The sequence below is a fragment of the Tauraco erythrolophus genome, chromosome Z (genome assembly GCF_009769465.1).
Source record: "Tauraco erythrolophus isolate bTauEry1 chromosome Z, bTauEry1.pri, whole genome shotgun sequence".
In the NCBI taxonomy this organism is placed as follows: Eukaryota; Metazoa; Chordata; class Aves; order Musophagiformes; family Musophagidae; genus Tauraco; species Tauraco erythrolophus.
In genome coordinates, this window is record NC_141496.1 from 51,904,570 (window position 1) to 51,921,440 (window position 16,871).

The 16,871-nt window shown below is 38.4% G+C and overlaps 1 protein-coding gene across 1 annotated transcript in view; it reads left to right on the forward strand.

Annotated features, from left to right (window-relative positions):
- The window catches only part of COMMD10 (COMM domain containing 10), a 122,012-nt gene that overhangs the window by 51,589 nt on the left and 53,552 nt on the right, over nt 1-16,871 (forward strand). The window contains exon 7 of the mRNA XM_086629616.1: nt 5,509-5,514. Within this exon, the coding sequence (XP_086485742.1) occupies nt 5,509-5,514 (6 nt within the window). The remainder of the gene's footprint in view (nt 1-5,508; nt 5,515-16,871) is intronic.

Here is a 16,871-nt window from a genome sequence, read left to right on the forward strand (position 1 = left end):
CTTCACAGCCAGTAAGACTGCCAAACTGCTAAACAACTTTCCTTTTTACTTCATTAAGCAACACAGAGGAACAGATCACAATTGTTTTCTATCCTAATGCCTATATTGACTGAAACATTTAAGTCTAAAAATAGATAAGTACCATAAAATAAAAGGCTTTAATGGGGGAAGGGACATCTTCACGGCTCCAAATGGGTCTAAAGAGAGGAAAAAGTGCAGATAGGCCCAAGTCACAAAAATAACACTTTTTCAAATGAGTGAAGCATGAGTTGGAAAGGGGGGAGAAAATGTTAAGCTATCGTTATCATACTAGGTTATATTAGAAATAAAATGTAGATGTTTTCTTCAGCAAAACCACACTAGAAGAACAAACTGGAATGAAGTGTTTCTGCTTTCTCTAGTGGCAACAGTTAAACGCTAGTGACACTTAAAATAATCTATGTGCTCTTTTGCAGAGAGCATTACTGTCTTAAAAGTCCCTTAATAACTGACTGACAGACCTGCGTCTTTGATGCTTTAAGGGTAAGGGAGCAGTAGGCTGATACTCCTTCTCACGTACCAAAATGACTTGCAATATAAATTGTTTTGTTGTGGTTATGGAGTTTGTGATTTCCCCTGTGTTTTCATGTTTTCAAGAGTTGTAAATACAAAAAAGCGAACACATTTCCTCCTTTCTCCCTGCCTTCTCTCCAACAACAGCAATAAAAAAAATTAAAAAAAAACACCCCTCATTCATCTATAATAGTGGTTTGGCACGTGGTAGCTTCTTAGTTAAAAGGCAAGTAGACTCAATGTTTGTATTACCCTAGCTTCAGGGTTTTTTTTCTGCAAGCAGCATGTCAGACAAAAAGGTCAAGTAAAGGAGGTGAAGGGTGGACAGGGAAACAGAAAATGTGCTCTATGTGCAAACCATTGTATCCATGGAAAACGTTCCTGTGGCCTTGGAAGAAGCCTACACGTCCCTAAGAATAAAACTTGATCTCCACAGTGTGTGGTTGCGAATCTTTAGTACATAATATATATATGGTTTTGAAAAGTGTTGTTTTTCTGTTGTGAGTGGGCATAGACCAGAGTTTATGACCAAAGACTGCAGTGGTGGTGGTGTTAACTGAGCTTGTGTCTTACTGAGAGCTTATTATTTTGCTTGTGAGTTCAGATTTCACTGGAAATTCAGCAATCATTGAGATGATGCGTTTGCAGAAAAAATAATTGCCACTTCAATAGGCATACAGGGTGACCAAACCGTCGACAGCACTTGGGGAGGATGGGCAGGGGAGATAACTTGCTATTGTTTGTACTGTTTTTACGTAGCATTGAGGATAGATAGTTTGTAAAAAGCAAAGGATAAATATGTAATGACTTTTTAATTCTCTTGTCCTATAAGGAGAATAAGTTCTGGAGCCTTGTGCTTAAACTTTTTCATTGGTCCTTCACTCATTGCAAACAAATAAAGACCTGCGTTACTTCTTAATTTACATACTGATGGAACCTCCAGCCAGTCATCTTCAGTGTAAAATGGGGAGCATACAGATTACTTCTGTAATGTTGCCTGAAAATACTCCAGAATGCACTGCTGTGGGGTAGAACACACTGAAATAATCTAGCACTTGAAAATTAGAGCTGAACAATTACGATTTGTTTCTGTCCTTCAGCCAAAGTGGGACAAAGACAACATAGGAGATCTGGCTGCTACAGAAAGTAATTGTGAATTATTGTCTTGATTTTCACAATTTCTTTGTGCTTTTGTTGTTTTAACCTGCTTATCAGCTTTTAATTTAGGTGATAATTTCTGAAATGGTGTCTAGATTGTTCAGGTTCAGTTATGGCCTTTTTATAAAATAATGTTAAGTTTAAAAAGCTGGCATTTTCTTGTCTGAGATTTCCTCCTTTATTCTGGCTTTGTAAATCTTACCTTGAACGTCTGGCCATTTCAATTTATTTTTCCAACACAAATCTGAAATAATTGAAAATACGTAATTGAAAAATACTGAAATATTTGAATTGAAAATGTTGAAATTGGTCTTTGTGTAGCAAGCTGAGCCATGATTCAATAAATAATCAATTTCCCCAGTGTCACATTGAATTAGTCTAAGAGGAAACCACTGTGAATTCTCCTCTGCTGTATTTTGGGATTCTCCCTGTGTGATTTCTTATGGGGACCCACAGAGGTCACTTAGTAAGTAACTGGTTACAATGTAATTAGTTAAGTAGACATAAATTCAGCTTCTGTATTAGCACTAATGAAACTGCAGAGTCTGATTTTTATTCTCCTGCTTCAACAAGAAAAAACAAGAAAATTGTTGGTGTGATTTTGAAGAAAGTCTTGAATAGGTGCAAAGAAAATCGTTACTGTTACCATGATAAAGACATTGCTGATGCTGACTGCTTGTTCGAGGTGAATCATAGAATGGCTTGAGTTGGAAGGAGCTTAAAGATCATCTAGTTCCAACCCCCCCTGCCATGGGCAGGGACACCTTCTACTAGATTGCGTTGCTCAAAGCCTCATCCAACCTGACCTTGAACACCTCCAGGGATGGGGCATCCACAGCTTCTCTGGACAACCTGTTCCAGTACCTCACCACCCTCAATGTAAAGAACTTCTTTCTTATATCTAACCTAAATCTGCCCTCTGTTTAAAAATCTGCCCTTCAGTTTAAATCCATTTCCTCTTGTCCTATCACTACACACCCTTGTAAAAAGTCCCTCTCCAGCTTTCTTGTAGCCCCCCTTTAGGTACTGGAAAGCTGCTGGAGGGGTCCCTTGAGCCTTCTCTTCTCCAGGCTGAACAGCCCCAACTCTCTCAGCTTGTCTATACCATGTGTGCTGACTGACCCAGCGATAATTTGGAGTACTCATGCAGCACCCCAGTGCTACAGTGGAAGTGGACAACAACAGTGGAGAGCAAAAGGGAGCAAGATTTTTGAATAGAAGATGACCCACGAGGGTTTGCTTGCTAAAATACTGGATGACGTTTGCATACCATGTAACTTAGTCCGATAACTGCCAAATATTCAATCATGTTTCTTAAGAAAATAAAAAAAAACTCCTAAACCAGAACCAAGCCCACAACCAAACTTCTGGATTATTTTTATTTCCTTGCTTCAGGAAGTTAAAAAAAATCAGTTACTCCCACTTCTGCACCAGGAAAAGAACCTATTTAAACAAATATGTGGGGAGCCAATAATAAAGGTTAGCAGTGCTGCTTTAAAAGATGTGTGGTGCAGTCTACTAATTGACTTGAGATATCAGACTGAAAATGTTAAGCTTTTTAAATAGGACTTTTATTATCCCATTATCTAGTTTCTTAATTAAACTCTAAATCAAGGGTTGTTTTAATTACCACTAGAGGTTTTAAAAAAACTCGTATAAGCTGCTACCTTATTAACATTGCAGTGGTAGTCCGTGGATCTGGTAGCACCAAGGCCAAGTTGTAGAATGCCATTCATTATTGAATGCCAACTTTTTTGGTCACGAGACATTATAAATGCTCTACTACTTTCCTTCATCATAATCTTCAACTGTATCCATTGTGTATGTTTTAGTGTCTTGGCTTCAATTAGCTGAGCCTGTAGCAGAAAGAATTGTAAGATAGGGGGAACAAGTATACAAATGGTTCCTCACAGTTGCCAAATTTTACTGTGAGTACTGAAACTTGCTTTCGTATAAACTCACAGAATAAAATAATCATGAAACAAAGCTTAAAAATGAAGGCAAAAAAATTGTCTTCATGTTCAGCTATGATAGGCTTAGTCTCTCTTATGAATTTTTTATGCTGAGCCTGAAATACTTCATGTTTTTACAAGATATAAATAAGTTTTCTTTCACAATTTGCTGGAATATTGGTGCATGGAAGTACTTTTTTTAGATACAAGGAATATATATATTTTTAGATATAGGGAAGAAATTTTTCACTCAGAGGGTGGTGAGGCACTGGGAACAGGTTGCCTAGAGAAGTTGTGGATGCCCCATCCCTGGAAGTGTTCAAGGCCAGGTTGGATGAGGCTTTGGGCAACCTGGTGTAGTGGAGGATTTCCCTGCCCATGGCGGGGGGGTTGGAACTTTAAGGTCCCTTCCAACCCTAATCATTCTATGATTCTACTTTTTTTTAAAAAAAAACCAAAACAAACCCCTGAAAAGTAGTTGAACATTGAGGACTACGATAACATTTACATTTGTGGCCTTTTACTTCCATTTGGGTTTGGAGACAATTTCAAACAAATATCATCGTATCAGAGAATCCTGGAACATTTTGCCCTGATTTGAGATTTGTGCGTTGAGCAAGTTTACCTTGCCATACTTGCAACATAACAACTCAAATGTGAGTGGATGTGCTGCCAGAGACCAATGCAACACTTGCATTAAGTGCTTGTATTGCTGCAGGCTTCAGTATTTTTAATAAGAATTTTTCAGTTTGCCTTTTTCTCTCGGGTTTCGCGTGAGAATCTTTTTTCATTTCTTCTAAAGAGGAGTGAGCTCTTTCTGAACTGAGACCCAAGTGCCTGTCCTTGTCCAAAAGGACAGCCTTCACCATGGTTACCAGATAGAAATATGAGAACTTGTGTACTTGTTTGCAGTCTTTCTTTTGAATGCCGACATCCACATTGCTGTTACTAGATTACCCACATGGAGTAATTCTTTGTTGGAAAAAGTGAATCTCTTTTTGTGTGAAGAGAATGGTGAGTTAAAAAATGGTAAAATTCAGGTCAGGGTTTATTCCAGTTTTTTAAAAATTGGAGCTTTCGAATCAGTGATTCTGTTAGTGTGTTTTCTCTGATTAGCCTCAGGAAAGGAGGAGGTTATTAGAATGCGTTTATAAATTATGTTAATAAATGTTTGATGATTTGAGCATTGTGATGTCTGGAAATTGGATAAAATACTTACTGAAACAGCTGCTCAAATGTTCTTTTGTGCTGGTCCAGCATGGGTTGGTATAAACTATTTTATTTTCATTTAAAATTTGAAGTGATCATATTTTAAAGTGCAAATAATCTACACATGGAAATCTGTTCCACTGGAATAACGTACTCTTTCTGAAAGAAATACATGTGTTGTAATTTGTCAAGACAGTATTGAAAAAATATCCCCCAGCCCCCTTCATTGAAAAATAAATAATAAATCATTCAATATTAGCATTTTTTAAAAAATGAAAGCAAACAAAAGCTTAAAAAAATGCAAATGTTTGCATTGAAGTAAGGATACACAGTGCATGTAGGTTTCATAATCCAACAAGTGTTCATGCTCCGGTTTCTTCTATGTATTCGAGTTTGTTCTACTTTTATGTGTTTTGCGTTTAATTAGATTTGATCTTGTGAAGTATAAAACTGTGGTTTAGGTCTAAGAGACTTTTTAGGTACTGTAAGTTTGAACTGCACATGGGAAACACTGAACAATACATAAAGAACACGGCATGTACAACCCATTCGCTTCAGTGCAGCTAATTATTTGCAGATACAGGGGGCAATTTTAGTCTGGAAAACTGGGATTCACACTTGCACCTTTGTGCGGCAGAGAACTGTCTACTGTTTCATTAATGCCCGTTTCAGCCAGGCATTTGTTCTCCTCGTCTGAACCATTACTGTCACTACCCCACAGGTTGTAAAGCGACAGAAAATGAACTTTATTACCTGGAGACACTAAGTATAGGAACGTGAGAATGGTGCATTTTAAATGCTCCTGTTTAAAATATGTTCAGCACAATTAAAAGTTGGTTTCTAATCAAAATGTAAGGCTTCAGCTCACAGAAAATAAAACTGACTCCAGAAAAAAAGCAATATACGAAGCAAAGCCACTTTCAGGCAGGTTTATCAACACACCTAAGCTGCTTATCTCAGTGTCCGCCTTTCACAAATGCGTACAGTTGTGGCCTACTTACGTCTTCCAATTACTTTAACAATTTTCTGAATGCCCGTAAGCATTGGCTGCTATATGAAAAAAAGATATTCTCCTGCAGTGTGCCCAGCTGAAATGCAGTTATAGGTTCATCAGCTTTTTTCCTGTCGTAGCATGTTCTATGGTATTTCAGCTTAATTAGTTTCAGAACTCTGTTTAAAAGAACACAGCTATATTTCATGTCCATTGAAGCTTTCACATTGCTTTGAAATTTTCACAGTATGTAAAGATTGGGAAAGGAAGTGCTTAATGATGTTTTGCAACAAAATATTGAAAATATTTTATAAGTTCAATAATGACAGGAGAAAGGGTGTTTTTGCTGATTGTTTCAGTTTTATGTGTGCTTTTTAAGATTATACCTTTGACTTCCACAATACTGTTATTAACAGTGAATAATAAAATATTTTTCTGAAATACAACAAGAACAGGCAGTGTTCAATACAACACTTATTTTATTTTTAGTCTTATAGTGTTCTTATTGTGCATCTTATTCCAGCTCAGCTTTCCACTAATGATGTATTTGTTGGAATTTAATTCCATAACATGTTTTTTGTAGGAAATATATTAGCAGCTTAAACATACTTTTTGTTTTAGTTTTGTTTGTTTGTTTGTTTGTTTGTTTTCTTTTCTGTCTAAGGAACAGCTTGTTGCTCCTAGTCAAATTTCATGGCTTCCAAGTTAAATTTTATACCAAGTGTACGAAGGAAAGAACATTCTGTTGGTTTTGTTTTCAAAAGGAAGAATCCTAGGAGGGAAGCCTTTCTTAATAGCATCCAGAAAACAGGGAGTATTGGAAGTATTTGTTTTGTATTGTTGCTTGTATTGTGTAATATACCTTTGTGCTGAGATATTCGTTATCAAACAGCTGTCATCTCCATCAAGGGTTATGATTTAGGATTACTGGTCTGGATGCTGTTTGCAACACACTGTTGATCTCCTTTCTGTGCTATCTCAAAAGTGTCCCACCAGTCTTTACATCTGAGGGATAGTCCTAGTCAGATGTTGTAGGATGCATCATGCTGTCCAGTCAACTGCCTGATCCCAGTGAGTTTGCTGCACTGGTGCTTCCTGTGCTTCAGGTGATGCCCTGGAGTCTTCCTCTGGCTAGTTGTTTTCTGTGCTTTGAGCCAATGCTGTTTGAAGCTGTTTTCCTGCTTCTGGGATGAGTTTTCTTCTTTTATATTCCATCTTGAGAAGGAGTATTACAAAGGAAGAAGAGCATTAATGTGTGTTTTACCTTGGGCTCAATATTGAACCATGATCTTCTTAATAATTGAGACTTGGACTTTACCACAGGTAGTCAAGTTGCTGTTGCAGAAAAAAGACATTATGAATTTTTTCTAGTCATGTGGTGTGCTGAAGTTATTGAAAAATTCCTTTGGCTAGGATAGCAGGAGAACATGGCATTTTGCTGTACATTCCTATTGCTTGTAACAAGCTGTCATTTTATCTGTGCCGTCGCTTCATCTGAAAGTGAGCAATACATTTTACTTAAGCTGAATATTGAAGTATGCATAAGGTGGTACATGATCAGGAACCTAGGGGAAAACATTGAAACTTGAAAATTGCAGTTGAGATGTAGGCCACAGATAGTTTCTCACTGTCTACGGCATACATCTTGCTGGTATGCTTTGAATCTGGGTTTTGGACAGAACAAATTGCATCTAGAAAAGAAAACAAAAAAGGCAATCTGTGGAGGGCTGTCATCTTAGGATGCAGATACATGTTTTTAGGGAACTAGTCTGAGATTGTGCTTTACATAGCCACCAGTAGTTGATGGATATTAACAACTTGGACTTTGTTAACCAATCCTGCGGTTGGATAAAGCTGTCCTGCGGTCGTGTTGTGCATCACTGAGAAACTGAGGCACAATGGAAGAAAGCGTCAGGATGGAGCTCACTGCTGGTACTCTGCAGATCCGTACTGTGATTTAAATCGCTGTAAATGCCTAGTTGGATTTCTACAGGGCAGAGCACCCAAATAGCCAGTGTTTTTAACATTGCGGTTCTTCTTGTGTAAACACTGATTTTAAAAAATGTATTCTTTTGTGTTAGTATCTTTATGTTTTCTAACCACAAATGCCAGATATTCTATTGGAATTTAAGGAAAGTGCTGCACAAAGAATTATTAGATTTTCAATATCACATTTGATTTAGAAATTTGCTGTATTATTATAGCCATTTTCCTCAATCATCATCTTTTTTCAAAGACTAAGCCATTAAAATGAAAGCTCTTTTCTTGATCTATTTCAAAACTAATGAGCAAACCTTACATTGGGAGAATAGCATAATGTCTTTTCGTAGCTCTTATACCAACAAGAACGTCTTCCCCAGGTCAGCGGCAGGAGGAAAAATTACAGTGAAACTGAAAAAGAGTGGCGTTACCAGTTTTTAAAGATAATTTTAAAGTGATGATTTTTAGAAAAAATATTTCATTTAAATCATCATTATATCTTCTTAATTTGTTGTCATGGAATCCTTCATGATGTTAATTAGTGAATCAAGTAAATTCAATAATCATATAATTATTAAGTGAGTGATTTTTAGAGAACCGTTAAAAATATTGGTGCCTACTGAGATTATTGTATACTTCCAAAGAAGACTAAATATATTTAAGCAGAGAATGCAATTTAGCCTGTAAGGACAAATCGCACAGTGAATGTCATTGCCAAAGACACCTAATATGCCAGTTATAGGTGAAGGGCTGTGTGCCCACAGAGTTGAAAAGGAATCCAGCACGTATGCTGCTCAGTCTAATTATAACGTTACAGATGGCCATTACATAAGGAATGTCTTCAAATCAATATCGTCCATGCAGAGAGACTTCTAAGTATACCTGATCCTGAAAGAGCAGCAGCTTGCTGTTTCTCTCCAGGAATGCAGCTCTCGAAGCAGCAAGGTGCATTTTCCCTTCCAAGTACCTTCTCTCTCATACCAACTCGGTATGTACAGTCGATTTTCTCTCCCTGATCACCATGCTACCCTCCTTAATATGTTTTTCTTTCTACTGTGTGTATGCATCAAATTGGACTGCATCTTAGATGGAGATAGTTACATTTTATTAAAAATAAATGACATATGCCCTACTTAGGATCTTTTTGTTAGAAGTAAGAGTACGGTGATACAGAGACCGAATTTAGCTGAAAGGTTGTAAACCTAGCTAGCATGGGAATAACATACAGAAGCCATAATTGCCCAAGCCAAATTTGCCTTCAAGTGCCTGCGAAAGCTGGCACTGAGTTGTCAGTAACAGCAGTAATTAGGATCAGTGTGTTAGCACAGTATCTGCAAGTGCAAGCTGTAGTGAACTGGAAGGAAAAGTACTTCCAAACAGTTCCTATGATCAATACAACAGTGGTTGAAATTGGGGGGAAAAAAAAAGTACACAATTTAAGCAAAGTTTAGGACTAATACAGGAATTGGACATAAGATATATCTATCTTATCTTCATATTGAATCAAAATGCCTCCCCATCCCTAGGTAAAGAGCTCATCGCCTTTCCTGCCTGCCACAGATGGTACCTAAAGAAGAGGCTTATGCTTGTATCAGTGGTCCATATAGTTCACACTTTTAAATAAGCAAGCACTTCAGTGCTTAGATATGTCCAAATTCTATTACTATCTGCTGTTAAATTACAAAATGCCTGCTACCTTGACCTCTGAATCTGCTGCCAAGTGCAGTAGTGTAGTCTTCCACTAGTGTGTCTCCACAGTTTTAGGATATGTGTATGTTTTCCTACACTGACTGGCTAGGAATCATGAAGAGTCTGAACACAGGGGATTCGGGATGTGCCTACATGTCTGCTTTGTTGGATGCACATTCATAATCTAGCCAGACTCATGTAAATAGCTATTGTGCTAGGTACTCAGGGTCGTCACTTAGGAAGGCCATTGCTAGTCTGCTCTAGATTTCTGGCTGTGGATCTTTCATAACGTATGGCTTTTCATAGCATCATACACTTCCTTAGAATAATGTGGAACTTCTGGGCTTGACAAGCAGTGTTTTGACAGTCCACTACTCCCATGTTTGGAAATAATAGCTGCCCTGCTAGACTGTTAACTGAAGGTTCTTTTAAGTACTACAGGTGTAGTATATAGACATATATATAGTATAGAGATTGGAAAGATTTAGATCTGAGATGGATTGCAACAGTACGCATGAAGCTATTGTCTGGTCTCTGTAATTACTCAGGTGCATGATCTTAGCTGATTCAAATTCATGGTGAAAATTTGCTAAGCAAATTGAAGAAAACTCACTCTTTTCAGGTGTTACTACTTTTAAGCACCCTTATTTATTCATCTTCAAATTGGAACCTTATTTTTTAAATGCATTAGCTTTTTAGCATTTAAATACTAAAATTTATTATCGATATGGTATGGGTTTTGTGTTTGTATTTAATGACATGCTACATGACAAAGTTATGTGTTCTTTAAAGATTGAAGTCTTTACGAAAATTGCCCAGGATACTGGGAGCTTGCTTATATTAAATAGTGTGGTTAGAGTGGTTGACTAGTTGATTTAGTTTGTTCTACAATGCAACATGGAACAGATGTTAGTTTATTACCAGCTTTCTGTGGGATTACAATATAAGGATGCGGAGAAAAAGCTGGAATTTGCAGACTGGTTAATTATGCATAACAGCATGATCTATAAAGTTGTTGTCTGGTGCTGCTGTATTGGGATGTATTGCAGACATTAAAAATACTCTTTGAGTTTTTGTTTAAGGGAAAGCCTGACAAAACTGCTTCTACACCTTTAGGTACACTAGTGGTCATGTCAGAAAATGTTAGTGTTTTAGCTTTTGGGCTAGATGGCCTGAGCTGAAGAATACCTCAGAGTGAGGAGATTTTATAGAGAAGTGCATGCGAATAGTCTTGTGCTTCTACACTATATGTACAAAAAGAGAAAATGTGGAAGGAATGACAGTCAAAAAGGTGGCATCTGAGCTTGGAATATGGGTAAGGTACAGGTCTATAGAAAAGAGGACTGCCTGGATCTTCTGGTCTTCAGCAACAGCAGTATTGTGTATAACTATACAAAAACGCATCTCGCTCCTGTGATGTTACTTGCCCATATTACTGCTGGTAAAAACTGTTCAGAATGTTGTTCACCTGATGACCATGACTTCCAGTTTCCAAGCTCTGCTTGTTAATATCCACTTCTTGTGTGCCAGTGTTGTTTATAGCCTTAGAGTTTTTCTCCTTGTCTTTTCTTACATCCCTGATTTGTTTATGCAGAGCACTCTCATTGCCTCTTAGCCTTCATTTTACTAGGCTAATTAAACCAGGCTCTGTTAGTATGCTCTTTGTACTATCCTCTTCTTGCTTCCCTGGTTATTCTCATACGTTTTCTCTGCACATGCTTCAGCTTAAATCATGTTTTTTTTAAGACAGGTGACCAGAAATGTTTACAGAGTTCCAGCTGAGATCTTACCCGTTCCTTGTAAAATGTCTTTAATACATCCCCCTCTCTACTGAAAATTCCTCCCTTGTTACAACCAGATTGCAATTGCCTTTCTTGCAGCTGTATCTCTCTGACAGTTTGTATTCATCCTGATTGATTAATACATCCAAGTCTTTCTCCTCCTCTGTTATTTCCTGCTGATGATCCTCCAGCTTACAGTAGAAATTCTTCCTGTTCCCACAGTGCTTGACCTTGACTTTGTGCTATTGCATTTTGTCATTACTATCACTTTGGTTCTCGAAGGCTATTGAGTTATTGCAATGTGATGTTTTGATCTTCTTCTGTATTGATAGTAGTTCAAATTTCTTTTTTTTTTTTTTTTTTAACCGACATCAAGTGTCATTATTGTGATCCAATTTTTTTGTTCTGTTTTTGCTGTAAGGTCAGTTCTCAGAAAGGTTTGTAAGGAAGTCTACTCTTAATCACATTCTAGTCCAAGAGTTTACTTCCACATTGTAGCCTCACTTTTTCTTAGTAAAGCCCTTGCTGTTTTGCATTCAGTTTGTCTTTTTCTGACTTAATTATAAGTGTCCATACAGTTTGGTATTGTAAGACCCATTGAAGTACCTATTTTTAAGATATTCATTTCAGGATCCAGAATTTTAGTTACCTCCACAAGATAGGAAGTTACCCTGGACTGTCTGCTTCTGGACATGGCCATAACTAAATCCAGTCTTTTTCATTTCTGTGAGAATGGGATCATTAAAACACAAAATGACTTGATGAGAATGCCAGATGAAGAAAATGAGGTTCTTCGGTGTCAAAAGAACCATTAATGACTTTTAGCAGTCTCTCTGAATTTCTTACTAACTTTTCTGAATGTAAAATCAGCTTATTTGTAAACTTGTTTAGACCTTTTCATGAGGCCTTTATTTATAAGACTGTCTAGGCCTACTTTTCAAAAATGTATTAGGCAAGTAATTTGGTGATAATTCTCTTTGGATTCTAAAAATTAATGTATAGGCTTAGAACTGCTTTGAGTTCTGCTTGATGCTTGCTGCATGCTGTGAGAAAGAGACAGGATTTTATAAAAGTTTTTGTGAGATACTAAGTTTTCCTGTTTATGATGAAAAAGAATTTCAAAGATATTACAGCAGATTTCAGTAATAGTCCTCTAACAGGCCAGCCATGGGATTACAGAACATCTTAATGAAATACACTATTCAAGCCTAGTTTTCTGCCACATAAACATACTCTTCAAATCTGCTGGAAAAGGTCTGTAGTGGTATGTGCCTTCCTTAACCAACATGATTGTTAGACATAAATCCTGCCTGTGTCAATCTTGCTAGCCTTCATCTTTATAGTACCTGACTGTCTCTTTGTATCTAAAAATAGACATGACAATCTCTCTCCCTCTGTCTTTTTAGCGTGATTAGTTCATAGTTGAAAGTGTGAGACGCTTGAGGGAAAAGCTAAATTGAAGGGTTGAGGCTCCTGTTCTGAATGTGGTTAAGATCCATTGTTCTTCTTCCAGTAGCGATTTCTGCTGTCTTCTGTCAAAGTCACGTTAAAGTCTTCGCTTCAGTGTGTTTTACTGTTTGGCAGTTACGCTGGTGCAGAGGAGCGTAGCTGCTGCCATGAGAGAGCAGTGGGCAGCGGGGAGGGAAGTGACCCCTCCGGCAGCTGATGCTGGTGCCATGGGAAATGCTGGGTATTGGGAGATGCTTAGAGTTGTGCTCGGAACACAGCAAAGCCTACACCAGAGCAGTGGATGGTGACCTTCCTGTCATTTAGGCTTTCTAGGTACAATCATACATGACTGGATTTTTACTAATATGCTTGCATTTGTTTTTCACTACGATGATTTAAATAATTCAAGGTGAAGGTCGGACGTATGTGATACAGTATGTTTTTGCTTTATCACGGAGAAGGATGGAATGAAAGTTTGCTGGTCATAGATGACTGTGAGTGATTTTTCTCCTGTTTCTATCTTAATGTTTAGTGACACTGACACCATTAGCAGCATGTGATGCGCTAAGCAGCAGTGAAGAACACTTTCTTTGCTTTGGAGAACATAGATGTGTCTATGAAACAGCCCTTTCAGTGATTATTCAAAAGAAATTGTTGGAATAAGTGTTGTGTTAAGTAAGAAGAATTGTATTTTTTTAGGACTGAATATTATTTAAGAGGAAAAGGATTAGGGCTTCATAGGGGCATGAAAATACCTCTTCCTTCCATATACTGTATCGATCCTATCCAAAGTGAACGTGCGTGCTTTGTCCTTTCTCATGATTCCTCACTCTTATTTTTTAACACTGGAAATAACACTTTTAATTACTCTTCATCTGGCTTTGGTCAACCTCATTGTAATTTCTTCACTTGATATAATTAATGGTTTTTATTATTCCATAATTTTTTTGTGGAGGAAGATAGCTGTGATTTAATTTGATAATCATTAGTAGCAACTTATGATCAAAGAGGAGAAATAGATAAACTGTTGATAAATTTATACATAAACCTCATTAATATTTTGAATTCTCTGTATTGCAAAAAAAAATGCAGGATTTTGTATTTTTTAGTAACTAAAGGTATTTAAAAAGACGTATTTTCACCTTGATACCGTCAGAGGGGTCCAAATGCAATATGGTAAGCCTAAGGTCTTTGTGGAGCTTGGGGGGATAGAGGAAAGTTTTTAAAAACAAGACAGTTCTGAGAGAGAATTGCTAAAAAAAAGGTGTATGTATCACTCCAAGCTATGCATATAAATACAGTCTACGTATGTTCCTCCCTTCCCTCAAGCAAATACGCTGTTTTCTTGTGGCATCAGAGGGACTTTAAGTAGCTGTGTATCCCTGCACCTCTGTATTGAGAATTCTTCTACTCATTTGGGGCAGGCTGTGGTGCTTCAGTGCTGCATTAGTAATTATGAAATGCAATCCAAAGAAGGAGAAGATAAGAGAATTGGTACATTTTCTCATGAAAGATAGGACCCAGAGCACAATGTGGGAGGCATTACAGTGATGCCAAACAAACTTCTGGGGCATTCAAGCTCAATTTAACCTCTACCAGTAACCCTGCTTTTGTGAAAATACTCCCAAGTGTAGCAGGGAGTGAGCCTGGTCAACCATATCTTCAGACAAGTTTGTTTTAGCCACTGGAATTGAATGTTAATAGATTAATTTGGAAATCTACTCAACCTGAAATTTCATTTAATAGAAAAAATGCAGAACTATAATATGACTTGGGCTGAAAATATTTTTATAAACTTTTGCAGATGCTGAACCTTAATAACCCTCTTGAAGTGGCATATCTAAGCCTTTTATATCTAGGTTTCAGACTGTCAAAGATACCAGGCCAGTCAGTCTCACCTCTGTTCTGGCAAGATCATGGAGCAGGTCCTCCTGACAACTATGCTGAGACATATGGAAAAAAAGGAGGTGATTTGTGACAGCCAACATGGCTTCACTAAGGGCAAATTGTGCCTGACACATTTGGTGGCCTTCTACAACAGGGTTACAGCATTGATGGATAAGGGAAGAGCAGCTGACGTCATCTACCTGGACTTGTGCAAAGCATTTGACAGTCATGCATAAATGGGCTGTCTCTAAATGGGTTGGGATTGATTTTTCAGCTGCGAAACTTGATCTCTCTCTCTGTTTCTGTCTGTGTTTTCGTTTTTTTTTTTTTTTTCCCCACCTGAAAAGCCAATAATTACATTAGGCCTAATCACCTGAAGGTTTCTTACATTATTTTTAAGATATTGTTTTCTTTTTTGTTGTGATGCGCTTGAAGGCAATTATTTTTTATTATTATTATTTAAAGATATGTGACCAGTGAGAGCTCAGTTCATCCCATTTGGTAACTGCCACTGTTTGCAAGAAAACAGAAGGGACTGTATATCCCTTTTTAATACAGTAGCAACTTGAGTCCTGATAAGTTACAGCTAGATCATAAAACGAAACTCAGGAGAATCATGAGTAATGAAGAAAAAGGAAATTAAAGTAAGAGAGCTCAGGAGGAAAAGACATGGGTGCATAGAGGATAAGGGAATCTCATGAGTGGGAAGGAAATGGATGTGACAGAACTGCAAGATTTACTTTTAGTCAAACCCCATGTACTTTGGAACAACCCAGCACAATGGGTATCTTGCAAAGTTCAGGGGGTTAGTTTGGACATTTAAGAAACGTGAGAGGTATTTTGATTCCCCTGAAAGCTTGAGATTATAGAACACAACTGACTTCCTAGAGTTACTGTTGTGGGAAATTTATACTGTTGTAACTCAGAAGAGGAGGCCAGTTGTGTCTTTCTGTGAGATGAAAGCATGGTCCGAAAACTTAAGTGCTATCACTCTCCATGTAGCTAGGGAAGATTTACTTGAGTTTCTGTATAATCCTAGACAGATAGCAGAGCATAGCATTTGAAATATTGACCATCATAACTGTTCATAAAATTCACCAAAAAGATCTGTACAGTGTGTACTTACACAGAATCACATATATTAGGGATTGGAAGGGACCTCAAAGGATCATCTAGTCCAGTCCCCCTGCCGGAGCAGGACCACCTAGATCAGATCACACAAGAATGCGGCCAGGCGGGTTTTGAACATCTCCAGAGAAGGAGACTCCACAACCTCTCTGGGCAGCCTGTTCCAGTGTTCTGTTACCCTTACTGGGAAGAAGTTGTTCCTTATGTTTAAGTGGAACCTCCTATGTTCCAGCTTATATCCATTTCCCCTTGTCCTATCATTGGATGCCACTGAGAAGAGCCTGGCTCCATCCTCATGACAGTCACCCTTTACATATTTATAAACATTAATGAGGTCCCCCCTCAGTCTCCTCTTCTCCAAGCTAAAGAGACCCAGCTCCCTCGGCCTTTCCTCATAAGGGAGATGCTCCACTCCCTTCATCATCTTTGTGGCCCTGTGCTGGTCTCTCTCCAGCAGTTCCTTGTCCTTCTTGAACTGAGGGGCCCAGAACTGGACACAATATTCTAGATGCGACCTCACCAGGGCAGAATAGAGGGGGAGGAGAACCTCTCTTGACCTACTAACCACAGCCCTTCTAATACACCCCAGGATGCCATTGGCCTTCTTGGCCACAAGGGCACATTGCTGGCTCATTGTCATCCTGCTGTCCACCAGGACCCCCAGGTCCCTTTCTCCCATGCTATTCCCCAGCAGTTCAGTCCCCAACGTGTACTGGTACATGGGGTTGTTCTTACCCAGATGCCAGACTCTACGCTTGCCCTTGTTGTATTTCATTAAATTTCTCCCCGCCCAACTCTCCAGCCTGTCCAGGTCTCTCTGACTGGCAGCACAGCCTTCGGGTGTGTCAGCCACTCCTCCCAGTTTAGTGTCATCAGCAAACTTGCTGACCGTGCACTCTATTCCCTCATCCAAGTCGTCGATGAATATGTTGAACAATACTGGTCCCAGTACCGACCCTTGAGGGACTCCACTGGATACAGGCCTCCAACTGGACTCTGTCCCATTGACCACTACTCTCTGGCTTCTGTCCTTCTATCCTTCACTACTCTCTTCCTTCTATCCTACTTACATTTTTATTACTCATTTGACAGGTC